The sequence below is a fragment of the Talaromyces stipitatus genome, genomic scaffold (assembly GCF_000003125.1).
Source record: "Talaromyces stipitatus ATCC 10500 scf_1105507295555 genomic scaffold, whole genome shotgun sequence".
NCBI lineage: Eukaryota > Fungi > Ascomycota > Eurotiomycetes > Eurotiales > Trichocomaceae > Talaromyces > Talaromyces stipitatus.
Genome location: NW_002990116.1, coordinates 3473344 through 3488745, shown reverse-complemented (window position 1 = coordinate 3488745; position 15402 = coordinate 3473344). Strand labels below are relative to the sequence as shown.

Genomic DNA, 15402 nt, shown 5'->3' with positions numbered 1-15402 from the left:
AGACTTAGAAATATGATTGGCGGATAGCGCAATATAAAATATACAACGGTATTATTCCCGTAATAAATACTATCTAGCCCTAAGTTCTCGAGTTCCTGGACTAACAACGGGCCTATCGGAACGAGGATCAGCATCACGTTTTTGCTCTACTGGATGTCAATTGGGTTCAACGAAGCAGACTCCTTACGGGAGTGCTTGTGCGTGTATTTTCATTGCGGCTGGATTGAACGCCTGATGTTTATGCTATGACAGTGACCAGTCGATTGTTTTGATTGATGCTCAGAACAAGCAGTTCAACAGACAAAGCAGTAAGAAGGCCTAGACTATCTGAGTCGGTTCAGTAGATGCAAGGGCTTAGGGCTATCGAATTTCTTCAATGATACCAAGTCCTGTGTAAACACACCGGTTTCATTCCAACGGGCTAGAAAGCTAGTAATAGGGATATGTTCTCTGTTCGCCGTACATAGGTGAAGTAAGTACGGAGTAAGGCCATGAGCTTTTGCCACGAGGTGAATCGATGAGGGATTTCTTTGACAGACCTAACTCTTTGCGACTGTTAAGAGCTCAGCCACATCTCATTATTTATTCCTGTTGATGAGAGAAGGCTCGTCATGTCAATAGATCAACAGACACTGTACTATGTAACTTAAGAGAGCCTGGTTAGTATCAGCCAATCAGATAACTTCTGAACCCTGATATGCGCTAGTCTATTTCTGGACGATATAGCTTGGCATGCGATTATCTCTATGCACTATTTAACTAATACGTAGCTTCAAACAATTCAATTCAAAACTTACTGAAAGTTGGGTTCCATTCCATGTAGCTACTCAGCAATGAGCATACCTGCATATGTGTGTATATGTACACTCATTGTCGCTGATTCTCGCACGTGGCCGCGACGACAGCGGAACGATGCCTCAGGCCACTAACTCCGAGACCTCCCCGCAATGACTCAAAACTCCGGTATCGTCGCCGCAAACGTTTTGCAAAGAATCTCATTCAAGAACAACGAACAGCACAACGAACTCTCAGACTCTCTCCAATCGCTCTTAGCTCTTTTACATCGAGAGTAACTGCAATAGATATTTTATGACCGAGACCCCAATTGACAAACCCAATTGCCAATTGCGGTTGCAAGTTTTTTCTTGGCCGACGATAAAATCTGACCCCGCGCGGCTTGCGCGATTGTGAATCTTGAATTTTTAACGACAACATGGATCTCGTCAATCAGTGGGTTATTACTACAAGAACATCAATTCAGTATGAGTGTTGTCTAACGTATTCCCAGCCTCGAAGGACGATTACTTTTCGCCGTGCCCAAAAGTCAGCTTCCCCCCTCGCCTTTAAACAAACTCACTCTAACATCAGGAAAAAGAGGGCCGCCTCCAACAAGCAACCCTAGACCTCCTCTCCGGGTCCGACATCCAATTCCGGCGCGAAACCCGCCTCGACATCGCCCTCGTGAAAAACCTGCCCATAGCACTCATCTTCCTCCCCGCCGCCGACATACCTACTTTTGTCGGTGAAGGACGCGTCGATCTCGGTATTACGGGTAGAGACCAAGTAGGCGAACACGACGCCGCTCTGCCCGAAGGCGAGGAATCCGGTGTCACTGAAATCCTTGACTTGGGTTTTGGAGGGTGTAAATTGCAGGTACAAGTTCCCGAAAAGGGCGATATTACAGATTCGAAACAACTGGTGGGTAGGAATGTTGTGACCAGTTTTACGGCGTTGGCGACACAGTTTTTCGCAGGGTTGGAGGGGGTGAATGAAAAGTCAAAGGGGGAGTTGAAGACTAAGATTAAGTATGTTGGCGGGAGTGTGGAGGCGGCTTGTGCGTTGGGTGTTGCGGATGGTATTGTTGATTTGGTCGGTATGTATATCTCGTATCTTTGACAGTTGGGGGAAAGATGAGCTGATGAATACAGAATCCGGCGAGACGATGAAAGCAGCTGGTCTCAAGGCTATTGATACCGTTGTTCAGAGTACGGCTGTCCTAATCAAGTCGAAAAACACCAAGAACGAGCTCGTGGATTTGATCGCCAGTCGTATCCGCGGTGTCATTGGTACGTCCTATCCATTCATCTTCTTGTTCTGTGCTAATGATTTGAAGACGCCCAGAAATATGTCCTATGTCAATACAACATCCCCCGCGACAGAATCGCTATCGCCTCAAAAGTCACACCTGGAAAGCGTGCGCCAACTGTCACTGCACTCGAACAAGCGGATTGGGTTGCGATTAGTGCCATGGTTGAGAAGAAGAAGATTGCCACTGTGATGGATGAGTTGACTACTGTCGGGGCTACGGATATTTTGGTTCTGAAGATTGAGAATACTCGGTCTGGTTAGATTGGATAAAAGCTGTCCTGGATTTACGCGTGGCAGCTTACGAAAACTGATTATAGACCAAATATAAAGAAATTGGACATGTACCTTGATTGAACTTAGAACATAATTCGTTACAGTATTTACCTACAAAACCACGGATAAAAGATTAAACAGTCCCAGTAGCCAACACATACCCGCCGTCAACAACCACCGTCTGCCCATTCAAATACTGATTCGTAGCCGCAAACAAGACTGCACTTCCCATATCCCTGTCATTGCCCGGCCGCCTGGCCGGAACCTTATTCTCATACTTCTCCTTTGGCAACTCACTCTTTTGCTTCTCATCACTTTCCTGCGCCGTCATCTCAGAAGGGAAAACACCAGGCGCGATGTTATTAACTCTGATTTTCAGGCCTGAAGAACTGATTTCGTATGCGAGCATCTTTGTGAGATGGATGGCAGCAGCCTTGGAGGCATTGTATGCAAAATGATGTTGAGCGGATTTGACAATTCCAGAGATGGAGGTAATATTCAAGATTGTGCTGCTGAAGCCGGGGATTGTATCAGTTGCCTTTTGCAAGAACGGCAAAAATGCAGAGCTCATAAAGTATAGTTGAGCAACATTTGTCCTGTACACGCTAGTCCAGTCTTCGATTGTAGCTGCGTTGTTGTCAAATAGAGTCTCCTTAAGACCCTCCGGATGCTCTCGCTCGGTATCATGACGGGCTTCTCCCGAAATTCCAGCGTTGTTGATCAGAATAGAGAGATGGTCTTCCTTGGCCTTGAATTCGGATACCAATCGATCAATATCGTCCTTACTGGAGACGTCAGCGACAATAGGGATGATTTGTCCCTCGCCATTCCGGCCGGTTGAATACAGTTCAGCAACGCGGTCGAGTTTCTCTTTTGTGCGGCCGACAATGTAGACTTTTGCGCCGTTGACGGCTAGGGCTTGCACGGCCATTAGACCGATCCCTGAGCCGCCGCCGGTGACGAGGGCAACTGTTTATCATTAGTTTGATGCTCAGCTTATACATGAAAGAGAGGAGTGGGCGTACCTCTCCCCTTGACATTGAACAAATTCTCAAGCTTGAATTGTTCGTTATTAGTTTCTGCGCCCATTTTCGCGGTTGATGATACAGATCGTTTTTGGAGTGATTTAATCGGGAGAATATTCTTTTGTTGGATGAAGGTATGATTGTGAATGTGGAATTGTCGAGTCCAGACTGGAGGTGCTCTGGGGAGAGCCTTATATACTGCTCCTCGAGATAGCAGCCTATGACGCGCCGAAGTGTAAACTGATGACATTGTGCTGGGTTGACGAGCTGGCAGACATCAATGGTTATACATGTCTTTATCTGAACGATGCTTGATCTATTGCAGTACGTATCATCAGTATGACGTCGTTAGGGCTTGGTAGGTCATGTGTGCTTATGTAAGATATCTTCTTAGATCCAACAGACTGTTAAAAAGCATAACTTAACTTACACACTTATTATTGTATGTATATACGCTATGTTATAACTTCGCTGGCGTCTCTTGAATCGCCTTTGAAAAGGGCACCACTTCCACCATCGTCTTGCCCGTATTGGCACCCGCATACATATCCACCAACCCCTGTGGACAAGCCTCGAGACCACCTTTGATTATATACTCTTTCCGCTTGATCTTGCCTTCGATCAGCCATTTCTGGAGATCGGCTATAGCACTGGGGAATTTTTTGTGATAATCCAAATAGATGAAACCCTTCATCATGACTCGTTGGCCCTGTAACAGTTAGTAATCGATCGTTCAACAGACAAAGAAGGAAACGTACAATCAACATCATGATATTCCTCGGCCCCTCCGGTTTCGCCGCCGAATACTGACTGATATGCCCGCTAATCGGAAACCGTGCATCCTTCGCCGCAAGTCCCAAACAAACATCCAAAATCTCTCCTCCAACATTATCAAAATAGACATCAATATACTCCGGACAAGCCGCTCGCAGCTGTTTTTTCCAATCTTTATCCTTGTAATTGATCGCAACGTCAAATCCCAGTTCTTCTGTCAGGAAGCGACACTTATCAGGACTACCCGCGATGCCAACAACGCGTTTTGCGCCCTTGATTCTGGCGATTTGTCCCACAATCATACCCGTTGCGCCTGCCGCACCGGACACGACTACAGTGTCACCGGCTCGCATCTGACCGACTTCCAACAGACCAAAATAAGCCGTTAATCCCGTCGTACCCAACACCGCCATGGCGTCCATGGGCGAACAACCAGGGGGAACAACAGCTCTCTGTTTCGCAGCTTCCTTTGCGCCCAACAATGCATATTCCTGCCATCCCGTGACAGCAATCAGCCACTCCCCTTTTTTGAATTGCGAGGTGAGCGACTCGCCAACGTCCACGATTTGGGCGATTGCCAAACTGCGCATTACGTCGCCGAGTTCGACGGGGGCGATGTAGGATCGTTTGGCGGTTAGCCATTGGCGCATTGCTGGGTCGAGGGAGAGGTAGTGGTTTCGGACGAGGAGTTTGTCGGTTGGAATGGGTAGACTGATGGAGCTTTGGCGGAGGGAGAAGGTGCCATTGTTGCTGGAGAGGTCGGGGTTGATGGCTGGAGAGGGCGGGTGGGTGTAGATGATTTGTTTGTTTGCGATTGCCATGTTGTATATAGCTAGCCACCTGTAGGGTACGGTATATATAGAATGTAGGCATGCGAAGGAGTGGAGGGATTATTTCATTTCATTGTCGACATTTTAGAGTCGACATTCGGTAAGCGGTAAGACACTAACAAAGGACCTCGGCATGTTGTTTCATCGAGGTAGAGTGGGACAATGAAGTCGGGGATGTTGCCGGATTGAGGCTGTTCATGCGACGCTCCACGGAGAGGCCGGCTTAGTCATAATCCTTAGTCATTCAGCTTCAACGACAGGGCGACGACCTCTTGTCCAGGCATTGAACAGCAGAATAACCTCGTACGGCAGTGAGTTTCTCAATCTAGCGAGATAAGCCGCTGACAGGCCTGTTGGTGAAATAGTTGTTCATCCAAATTGGTTAATATGCAGCAGACGTCATCCAGTGACGTCAAGGTCGATCGATGATGTCGACGCAGGCCAGCTATAAGAATCACTCGGAAAGCCGCTTATCAACATATCCGTTGACTGTGAATCATACATATATGCAAACTTCATATATCATAACTACTACATCATGGCCTCATCAAACTATAATCAACCCCAACCACAACCACAAGAATACATCCCAAACCTCTTCAGCTACGAAACTGGCCCCGCCAACAATACCGCTGGCCCTCATCAGTCCGATCTCGCCAACAAACTCGATCCCAGCGTGGACAGCGACTTGAACAATCGCGCTCAATACGCTCCCGGAACAACCAGGACAACAAACACTCATCCCGGCGCAACTTCTTATACCGCGAATCCCGGAGCTCAAAACACTTTGGGACCTCACGAGTCCGATTTCAAGAATAGGATTGATCCGCGAGTGAACAGTAAAACGGGCGAGATGACAACCAAGACGACGAATAATGGAGGTACAGGTTCGAAGAAGGAGCCTGTCACTTCTGGAAGTAACTATACAAGCGGAAATCCCGGACAGACGCAGCCATCCTCATCAACCAGTCCCGGTCGTACCGGCGGCGTAGTCGGCGGTTCGTCGACGGGTGCACCTGCCGTACCGTCACCGGTCTCGACGCCAAGGGAATATAGCCGTGAGCAGTCGAGTTACAATCCTGCGACTGGGACGGGGTATACGCCGTCTCATCGACAGCAGCAGCAGGAAGCTACGCAACCTGCTACTGTGCCTGCGACAACGACTACTGGGACGCAGACTGGTTCTACCGAGGCGTCGGGAAGTAAGGGTTTAGGAGGGGGGATTAAGGGTGTTGTTGCTGGTATTCACGTAAGTTGCCCTATCTCTCAATATGAATATTGCTCTAATAAGGAATGGGGGGGTTGAAGGGCGCCGGAGAATCTCTCCGAGGAACATTCAATGCCGCCGTTGACCGCGCATTCAATGAACCCGAAGGTGTTGTCAAAAACGAAGCTATTGGCCGTGAAGGAGAATACGAGGCCAAATCAGGACAATTCGCACCTTCGACAAAGCAGCGCGAGGGATTCAACACGCAGAATGGGACTTGATTATCTATCATGTTGAAGTTTGTGTACGATGTTATGATTGCATTTAATGATTGTATTCTTGAATTAGAATGAAACTGATGGACTGATTCAATCCGTGCATGCTGACGCCAATAGTAAATCAAGGGTATCATCCATAGCCAACGCCCCTCCTGGAACCCCCATATGAATGATCACACCATCCACACATCAGCAATCTTCCGCCCTCCTTCCATATGAATACAAATTTCAATCCCGCAATCCTTCAAGATTGTTTTGACCTCGTCCAACTCAACCAATTCCGGCTTTTGGGCGAGATCATCCAGGATCGCTTTGAGTTCAGCTCTAGCGTCTGCCGCGGCAGCGCCTGTTCCTCCATTACCAGCCACGGTAGAATTGTTGGTTGCGTTGACATGCTCATCAGCAGCAATGGTAGCAGCGTAATGTTGCAATAGACTCTTGATTTCGGCGATGGTTTCGAGGTAGGTCTGTTGGTAGAGAGAGGATACTTTGTGAATCTTTGTGTCAGCTTGGGTTGTTGCTGCGACCATTTGGGTGTTGTCGTTGCGGTTGGTGTTTGGTGGGAGTTCACGAGATGCTTTGCGTTTGAGGGGATTGAGTTTCTGATTTCTTAGAGTTAGTTGTGATGCTAGTCGTCAGCGTGAAGGGAAATACCTGTTTGGATGACATCGTGCAGATTTCTGCTGCTTTTGTAGTAGAGATAGACTTCTTAATGTATCAAAGAGATAAGATTTGACGATTTAAGGATTTAACGATCAAGAGTTGATAAAAATCAAGAAGAAGAGCAGATGTGAGTGATAGCCAAAGGGTGACACGATAAAAGAGAAGTTGACCAGCCACAAGGACAGAACAGTGCCATTATTTGTTGTATAATCTGATGAATATCCATCTCAACCATAATAGGCATGTGATATTGATAATATCTTTGCAAAGACAAATAAATAATTCTAGCTACCTTCCTAATTGGGCATTCTGTGACGACTCAGTCAGTTGATGCCTCATGGATGCCTTAGAGCCTTGCACATGATCTCGATATATACAGTACCACAAAAAAAGTGTTGACACCCTCGTGCGGGTGTTACCGATATTAGGGGGTGCCAACACTTTTTTCATCCCACTGTAGTTGGAACCAAAATCATGTGACTAGCAGAATATGTCGGAACTAAAACGTAATACCATTTCACCAAAAAGGACGCCCTTAAAGGGAATTTGGTATTTTTGAGGTATTTGCGAACCGTTCCGTAGTTCGACTTCTGTATCCTGCTAGTCACGTGATTTTATTTCCAACAGAATACAGAAGTCGAACTACAGAATGGTTTGCAAACACCACAAAAAAAAACCCAGAATCCCTAAGGGCGTCCTGTTTGGTGAAACGGTATTACAACCCTGCTCACACACTTACCTTTGTTTTCCTTTCTTCTTCATGCTTTATAACTCTGTATTCTCGTCAAATTGCACCTAGCTCAGGCATAGCAATGGATTGTTATTAGATCTAGCTTGGCACCTTCACATGTCCTTTCAGCTCTATATATGATGTCATATATCATTATATATTTATATTCTCTTTTTCTTTTCTTTCTTCTTCTTCTTCTTTTTCAGTTCAAGCGATACCTTTGAATAATTGACATACAGAGAAGGGTAATATTATCTGTATGCAGCATGTCGTCACATCCCTGCCAAGCTCAACACAGCAAAACTAAGCTTTTTAGTGTCCTGGTCTGGTCTAGGAACTTATATAATATGTCGTATTACTGATCTTTCGTAATCTGTATCTCATATGCCCTCCATACCAGTCATGAATCAGTCTATACGACAAGGATATGATAAGAGAAAAGCAATGATTCATCGATCCAGCGGACCGGCAGAGGGCGGAAACGCGGGAATCGCGGGGATCCGCTATGTAGGCTGTGCAATCTATCAGATCGGGTCTTTTCTTTTCTTTTTCCTTCTTGTTTTTCTTTTCTCCCCGGAATAAGCAGACTATATAACGACTGTACATGACAGATACTTTTTGCGCTTGTTTATTTTTGTTGTTGCATCGTACAGAATAGCATCGTCTTTATGGCATTCTCCTCTCTATCGCATATACAATCAGCGGGGTTTACCTATAATATTAATCATGGAAACCGAAACAACACCAACTACACGAACCAGCGGGGAAATCCCACCTGTCAATAGTACTAATCAATTACACAAAATGGATATTCAAGCAGATATGACACCTCCGGAAAGTGGCTCGGAGCAACCGAAATTATCATCAGATTCGAATAGCGACGTGTGCAGCAGCGATGAAATCGATGAACCTGACGCAGATGATGAGGATCAGGTTAATGATGTGCTCGGGGTTAGTATTAGTCAGGTCCAGAGTCGGATGAAGGCAAGACAGACACCGGCCGAAGAAAAGAGTCGCGCGATTGAGAGCTCGGGTGGTTATTTTGATATGATACCGGATGAGCCGTCGGAACAGGATCAAAGGCAGATATTTGAGGAGCCGGAATCCATTGATGGGCCTACGACACAAAGCGATGAAAAGAAAAAGACTGAGAAGAATGGGAATAAAAATAATCGACATTCGTTTACGAGGTCTATGTTAATGTCTAGTTTATCCGGACGGAGACGGGCGTCGTCTGGTGATTCGGGGTATGGTATTAATCTGAGGAAATTGTTGCCGGACTTCAGCCTGTCGCCCAGTCGACAGAGCTCGTCGTCCTCGAAATTAGGTTCTACCGATTTAACGATCCGCTCGAGATCATCTAGTACACCGCAAGGAGGACGAGACACAGACACCAGAAATAATCCAGCTACTAAATCCTCAAGTACAATCCAATCCAATACCGACGATGGTCTAGCAGCGCTAGGCGCATTGCAAAATAGCAGAACACATTCCTATCAACAATACCCAATAGCGAAGAAACGTCCCCCCCTGAGCGTGAGACAATCCATGTCCGATGAAAGTTTATACGTGAGAAGTCTTTCCCGCGTTTCGACCTTGGAACACAGACCGCATTACGAGAATGTGCATTCGCAGGTGAACAGTCGCTACAAAGCGATCAAAGACAGTTTACAGGATTCGAGTAGTCGGATCTTCAGTATGCCGAGTTTCAATCTCCCGGATTTCAGACATGAGTGGCATCCCGGGCGGTTTTTGGGGGATTATCAGCGAAAGGATAGTGTGGGAGAAAGTACCGCTACGCCAGAAGTTAATAGTGGTGAGACCAGTGTCAACGGCAAGCCAACGACCAGATCAAATACAACTTACCCGTTACTGGACCAAGCCGCGTTCCAAATCACGGGCGACGTCGTGGTCATGGGCGGATATAGAGGCTCAATTTTGAGGTCTGCAAAACCACCCCATCGACAACTCTGGGTGCCCATGAAGGTTGGCCTAAACATCCGCAAAGTCGATCTCGAAGTCGGTCTCTCACACGAAGACGAAGAGCGCATGGAAAAAACTATCATCGCGAGGGAAGTACTCTCCCACATCGGTCCGGTGGACATCTGCCGACGATTATTGCAGCGACTAAGCAAGTTTCAAAAGTCGCGGAATGGGGATATACGCGTCTGGGATTATGGGTATGATTGGCGGTTAAGTCCGCATTTACTCTCGAAACGATTAATCAAATTTCTGGAGGGTTTGCCGTGTAATGCGCCTGGAGTACCAGTCGAAAAACGGGGTGCGTATGTGATTGCGCACAGTCTGGGAGGATTGATTACGCGTCACGCTGTTAATCAACGCCCTGATCTATTCGCCGGTGTTGTCTACGCGGGCACTCCACAACATTGCGTGAATATTCTCGGTCCCCTACGAAACGGCGACGAAGTATTGTTGAGTAGCAAAGTGCTCACTGCACAGGTCAATTTCACGATTCGAACGAGCTATGCATTACTCCCGGATGACGGAAGATGTTTTATCAATCGGGATACCAAGGAAGATTATTTGATTGATTTCTTTGACGTCAAGTCATGGGATGAATATTCTTTGTCGCCGTGTATCAGGGCACCGTTACCGCCGGCCGGAAACGATAATAAAAAAAGTCTTACCACGCTTCCACGCATCGGGCTGGGGAAGAAGAGACTTTCCGTTAAACTCGGGAAATCGAATTCCGTGTCTTCGCATCCACATGGACCACGAGCGTCTCGTGAAAAGGATCAAAGGGAGAACGTCCCCGGTGGAAGCGAAAATGAAGAAATCCCCATCGACTCCAAAACCAGCGGATCAACAGGAGGAACAACAGGCGATATTCTAGGTCCCAACACATCCAAAGCACCACAAGAAATAAACACCAACCAAGCAACTACCAGCGGTAGCAGTATTCCGTCGAATATGAACACAGGCGGAAACATCGCAGCAGCCACAAGCACAATCCCGCGTGAACAAGCGCTCGAATACCTTGACCGAACCCTCAAAGAAGTCAAACAATTCCGGCAAGAATTAACCTTTGACGAATCACATCAACAAGAAAATCGATACCCGCCATTTGCGGTGTTGTATTCCAAGGCATTACCAACCGTGTACGGAGCACGGGTCTCGTCGCGAGAGGATATCAAACGGTCCGATGCGTACGATGACCTTGCGTTTGCGGCGGGGGATGGTGTCTGTTTGGCTTCGGCGGCGATGTTGCCGAAGGGGTATAGGGTTATTAAGCATGGGCTCGTGAGGAGTGATAGGGGTCATGTTGGATTATTGGGGGATTTGGAGGGAGTTGGGCAGTGTTTGTTGGCTTTGGCGAGGGGAAGGGAGGCTGGGGTTGGGTTGGGGGTGACTAAATAGAGGTACATAGATAATACCCTGTATATAAACAAGATGATATGATGATTATGATTATGATAATAATAATGCGACTATATAAATTATGCTGATGCTTTATCGTCGAGAAAGTGGCCGGTCTCAGACTCGTCACTTGGTTTGCATGATTTATCATCGACAAAGAAGCTAAACTGCACATGCTAGGAAGGAAAGCACACACTGTGCTTTAGCTCCTATGATAGTCCTATCATAGCATCAAGATAAGCTCTTCTAGTAGCAGCAGGCAACAAAGCTTAGCGTTCTTATCAGCTGATGGTACAAAGGGCTAGAGGGTACTCAAGTATAATCTTTCCTTTCTTTTTAGTTCCAATACTTTTTTCGGTATATAATAGAAACACAGCTATCCAGCTGCTGCCTCATACTTTCCAAGGTTTAACATAGAGTCTCGACTAATATAAAATACACGTTAATTCTGTCTAGCATAGTACACAACGCACAATTCCCACTAGGACGCACAGTGAGAACCAACATCTCATTCTGCTCCCAAACCCGACTCATCTCGAATATCATAATGGAAAACAACACCGAACAACAGTATCAAGGCGAAGAAGGCCATGGTCAATTTCCCGTAGCTTCGCTTATGAACATATCCAAAAATGACGAAGAAAAAGGCAACACAAGTATTACTTTACCAATCGAATCTCCATACGCCAATGTGGTAGCTACAGAAGATTATTCGGTTTTTACAAAAAGGCAGAAACGAATGATGATTGCGACTGCTTCATTCGTTAGTTGGATAAGGTAATGACTGATACCAAAAGAAAGTGAGAAAAAGGTAGGCTGATTGACCAAGTCCATTGACCGGAGCTATTTATTATCCTGCAGTCAACCAGATTGCTGCAGACTTGCATGTTACGAATTCCAAAGTCGCGTTGACAGTTACAACATATTTAGTAAGTGCATAACACTTTGAAATACTCGTAATGGACCGATCAGAGGAAACTTCTGACACCGACAGATCTTCCAAGACCTAGGCCCCATGATGATCGTTGGTTTTTCCGATAAAGCAGGACGCAAGCCGGCATATATAGCTTGTTTCTCGATATATATGATTGCAAACCTGGCCCTAGCACTGCAGAACAATTACATTGCCTTGTTGCTCCTCCGCATGCTACAGGCAGGAGGTAGTAGTGGCACGATAGTGCTCTCGAATGGACTGGTCGGTGACTTGATTCCATCGTCTGAGCGGGGGAAGTACATAGCTTTTGCGTCGATTGGATTGATTCTTGGACCTAGTCTGTCTCCATTTCTCGGTGGAATCATCAGTGAATTTTGGGATGGCATTGGTCAGTTGATTAACTTGATTGAGGGGAAAAGTCAGGGGCTGATAACAGCAGGATCTTTTGGTTTCTTCTCATCCTCTCTGGAACTTGCTTCGTTCCATTATTGCTCTTCCTACCAGAAACATGTCGTAACATCATCGGCAATGGCTCTGTTCCTCCTCCCAAGTCGAGTTGGAATCTAAGCGATCAAATCCGTTTTCGCAATCGAGCGAAGAACGGCATCCCCGTTGACGAAGCAAAGCTGGAGGCTTTGCGGAAGAATTACAGAATCACTCTTCCCAACCCTATTTCTACACTGCTCATATTGAGAGAATTGGAGATTGTGATGTTGCTTTTTGGTAATGGTGTGGCAATGGCATGCTTCTATGCCGTTTCAACTGGCGCAGCTGGAGGGTTTCGGGGAAATTATGGGTTTAATGAACTGCGGATTTCTCTCATGTTTGTATGTCCCCTCTCTCGACTTTGCTTGACATCACTCGCAATCTCTTATGGGCGACTGCGTGCACTAACGTATTTTCAAGCTTCCCATTGGTGCCGGTGGTATAGTCTCAGCCTTCACAGCCGGCTACCTCGTTGACTGGAACTACCGCCGCCATGCAAACCGCCTAGGCTACCCCGTGCACAAGAACCGGCAGACCGATCTAGCTCATTTCCCCATCGAAGTAGCACGCATGCAGATCGCTGTACCACATTTCTTCCTCGGTGCTGCGGCAATGGTAGGGTACGGATGGGTCTTGGCCTCTAACGTCTCCTTTGGTGTTCTGATCGTCTTCTTATTTCTGATCGGGTACACAACTGACGTAGTAGGCCAGACGGTGATGGTTCTCTGTGTGGATATTAATCCTGGGAAACCGGCCAATGTGTCAGCTGCGAATAACGTGGTGAAATGTCTGGTTGGAGCTGCGGCAAGCGCGGCGATTGTGCCCATGAGTCAGACGATTGGGTATGGGTGAGTAGCTTTTCCATTTGACAATTAGACTCTTCCTGATGTGTCAATGCTGGGGAGTTAGCTGGGCGTATACCATCCTCGGAGTACTGTTTTTGACTAGTAGCTTGGGGCCGATTGCGAGTATGAGTTATGGAATTGCGTGGAGGCGAGCGAAGAAGGAAAGAGATGATCGCAAGGCGGAGGCAAAGAGGCCTAGTTAGGAAGGGAAGTAGTATGTTGAACGTGAATTGGAGGCTGATAATTGCTCCGAAAGACCAGAGCACTATATTTGCAATTGTACAGTGGTGGGAAATGCGTTATTTCTAGGTCCAAGGCTTGTGGATTATACTGGATAGAATCTATCTAGAACTTGTAATATTTAGCGGAAAGGACCTTCAACAGACGAACATCGACAGACTAAGCCGGATCAACCTGAATGGCCCTAACTTTCCTAATCCTCCCCTTGAGAAACAACTCCGTCGGTGTGGCCCCAACTTCCCTAATTATTTGCCCATCCTTCAACATCCACTCCCTCTCACCATGCTCCCCACCAATCCGTCGAGCAATCACCTTACTAGGCCAGACCTTGGCATCCAGCGCCGGCCCCTTTTCACTAAACTTATTCAACCTCCTATCCTTGACCGATTCATGAATCCACTCATTCGTATACCCAACCTGATCATTCCCATCCACATACAGCAGCGGTGTACGATTCCCCTTGCCAAATACAAGAGCTTCCACATACTGCGTAAATTTCCAATGATCCTCCTGCCCGAGGCTGGTTGTCCAGGGCCTGAGGGCAGATTCTCGCAATTGTTCCGACGATACTTCCGCTGCCGGGTCATGAAACAGATACGTAAGGTCAAAATCCAACTGCTTATCCTTACTGGCATGCGCAATCATCCACGCAAGCGCAATATCAGATAATCTCGGATCCTCCGCGCCACCGCCAACATCCGCGTGCGCCCCCGAGAACCAAACCTGCAGTAATTCCTGATCCGGAACTCTTTGTGGCGTATGCCATAATGTAGGCTCAAACGCTTTTCTGCGTTCGTCGAGTGCCAACGCGTGAAACGCATACCTTACATCTGGCGACAAGATCGTATTCGGCAACTCAAACTTCTCTCCAAAAATCTTAGATGTGAACCTAAAATCGTGAAATCCCACAGTGTCAAACACGCCGATGACACGGATTGTGAATCGCGGTAATTTATCGCGAAACCCGAGTTTGCGACGCATATCTTCGTCGTCGTCGTAGCTTAGACGTTTCTTTTTGTAGTAATCATGATATATTATAGGGAAATTATCCATGCCACGCGGAGTGAGTAATCCCATATCAGCTACCAAACCTGCCACAGCGCGTGCTGTATAGGCACCGCGCGAAAAGCCAAAGAAGAAGAGTTCATCGCCTGGTTCGTAGTTTTCAGCTAGAAAGGCGTATGCTGCACGTACATTGGCGCTTAGACCAACTCCCGTGAGGCCTGTCCTCGTCAACTTCATTTGTCCTTTCTTTGGTTCAAGAGAAGAGACACATACCGCCGAGATACTGATCCAAAACGCCGGTTCCGACACCTTTTTGGTAATATGTGATTTGCGGGATGAGGATTTTGTCACCGTTCGCATCTATGATTTCGGCATGCTGTCTTATTGACCGGGCTATGCGGGTTATGTTGCTTAACGGATTGTCGATTTCGTCTGAGGTGCCGTCTTCCCATGTTCCTAGGAGTTCGTATGGTTAGTTAGGGTTACACTGGGATGAAATGGGAGGCGTACCGTCGCAGCAGACGATTAGGCGCTTGTTTAGGGATACTCGAAATTTTAGCTCTGATGGGTTTCCCATCGTTTCAGTATTTACTGTTGATAAGAATATTAAACTACACAATAATCAAACCATGAGCAAACCAGGCTT

At 46.8% G+C, this 15402-nt stretch overlaps 8 protein-coding genes across 8 annotated transcripts, besides 2 other annotated features; 4 read left to right on the top strand and 4 right to left on the bottom strand.

Annotated features, from left to right (window-relative positions):
- Nucleotides 1–992: 992 nt before the first annotated feature.
- Nucleotides 993–2442, top strand: TSTA_123750 (ATP phosphoribosyltransferase His1, putative). The gene is made up of 5 exons (XM_002482593.1): nt 993–1230; nt 1289–1323; nt 1376–1873; nt 1929–2066; nt 2114–2442. Exons 1-5 carry the CDS (start codon nt 1214–1216, stop codon nt 2347–2349), a joined length of 924 nt encoding a protein of 307 aa, XP_002482638.1. The 5' UTR covers nt 993–1213; the 3' UTR covers nt 2350–2442.
- A 52-nt stretch (nt 2443–2494) lies between these two features.
- Nucleotides 2495–3636, bottom strand: TSTA_123740 (short chain dehydrogenase/reductase family; the record flags this gene model as incomplete). Its single annotated transcript, XM_002482592.1, has 2 exons — nt 2495–3330; nt 3387–3636. 2 exons carry the CDS (start codon nt 3634–3636, stop codon nt 2495–2497), a joined length of 1086 nt encoding a protein of 361 aa, XP_002482637.1.
- A 165-nt stretch (nt 3637–3801) lies between these two features.
- Nucleotides 3802–4981, bottom strand: TSTA_123730 (alcohol dehydrogenase, zinc-containing; the record flags this gene model as incomplete). The annotated part of the gene is made up of 2 exons (XM_002482591.1): nt 3802–4095; nt 4145–4981. The coding sequence occupies 2 exons, from the start codon at nt 4979–4981 to the stop codon at nt 3847–3849; spliced, it is 1086 nt and encodes a 361-aa protein (XP_002482636.1). The 3' UTR covers nt 3802–3846.
- Nucleotides 4982–5475: 494 nt separating this feature from the next.
- TSTA_123720 (uncharacterized protein) lies at nt 5476–6515 on the top strand. Its single transcript, XM_002482590.1, has 2 exons — nt 5476–6239; nt 6299–6515. Exons 1-2 carry the CDS (start codon nt 5529–5531, stop codon nt 6476–6478), a joined length of 891 nt encoding a protein of 296 aa, XP_002482635.1. The 5' UTR covers nt 5476–5528; the 3' UTR covers nt 6479–6515.
- Nucleotides 6516–6592: 77 nt separating this feature from the next.
- On the bottom strand, nt 6593–7144 carry TSTA_123710 (uncharacterized protein; the record flags this gene model as incomplete). The annotated part of the gene is made up of 2 exons (XM_002482589.1): nt 6593–7077; nt 7130–7144. The coding sequence occupies 2 exons, from the start codon at nt 7142–7144 to the stop codon at nt 6649–6651; spliced, it is 444 nt and encodes a 147-aa protein (XP_002482634.1). The 3' UTR covers nt 6593–6648.
- An 893-nt stretch (nt 7145–8037) lies between these two features.
- Nucleotides 8038–8072: a microsatellite.
- A 330-nt stretch (nt 8073–8402) lies between these two features.
- Nucleotides 8403–8439: a sequence feature (A-rich).
- A 233-nt stretch (nt 8440–8672) lies between these two features.
- TSTA_123700 (uncharacterized protein) lies at nt 8673–11246 on the top strand (the record flags this gene model as incomplete). Its single annotated transcript, XM_002482588.1, has 1 exon — nt 8673–11246. The coding sequence occupies one exon, from the start codon at nt 8673–8675 to the stop codon at nt 11244–11246; it is 2574 nt and encodes an 857-aa protein (XP_002482633.1).
- Nucleotides 11247–11793: 547 nt separating this feature from the next.
- Nucleotides 11794–13714, top strand: TSTA_123690 (bicyclomycin resistance protein, putative; the record flags this gene model as incomplete). Its single annotated transcript, XM_002482587.1, has 6 exons — nt 11794–12023; nt 12076–12175; nt 12241–12568; nt 12592–13007; nt 13087–13514; nt 13543–13714. 6 exons carry the CDS (start codon nt 11794–11796, stop codon nt 13712–13714), a joined length of 1674 nt encoding a protein of 557 aa, XP_002482632.1.
- A 196-nt stretch (nt 13715–13910) lies between these two features.
- Nucleotides 13911–15333, bottom strand: TSTA_123680 (uncharacterized protein; the record flags this gene model as incomplete). The annotated part of the gene is made up of 3 exons (XM_002482586.1): nt 13911–14974; nt 15030–15212; nt 15267–15333. The coding sequence occupies 3 exons, from the start codon at nt 15331–15333 to the stop codon at nt 13911–13913; spliced, it is 1314 nt and encodes a 437-aa protein (XP_002482631.1).
- Between the last annotated feature and the right edge of the window lie 69 nt (nt 15334–15402).

Coding starts and splice junctions, on each gene's coding strand:
- TSTA_123750 (XM_002482593.1), top strand. Junction 1,324..1,375: donor ACTTTTCGCCGTGCCCAAAA/GTCAGCTTCCCC, acceptor ATCAGGAAAAAG/AGGGCCGCCTCCAACAAGCA. Junction 1,874..1,928: donor TGGTATTGTTGATTTGGTCG/GTATGTATATCT, acceptor TGATGAATACAG/AATCCGGCGAGACGATGAAA.
- TSTA_123720 (XM_002482590.1), top strand. CDS start 5,529: ATGGCCTCATCAAACTATAATCAACCCCAACCACAACCACAAGAATAC. Junction 6,240..6,298: donor GTGTTGTTGCTGGTATTCAC/GTAAGTTGCCCT, acceptor GGGGGGTTGAAG/GGCGCCGGAGAATCTCTCCG.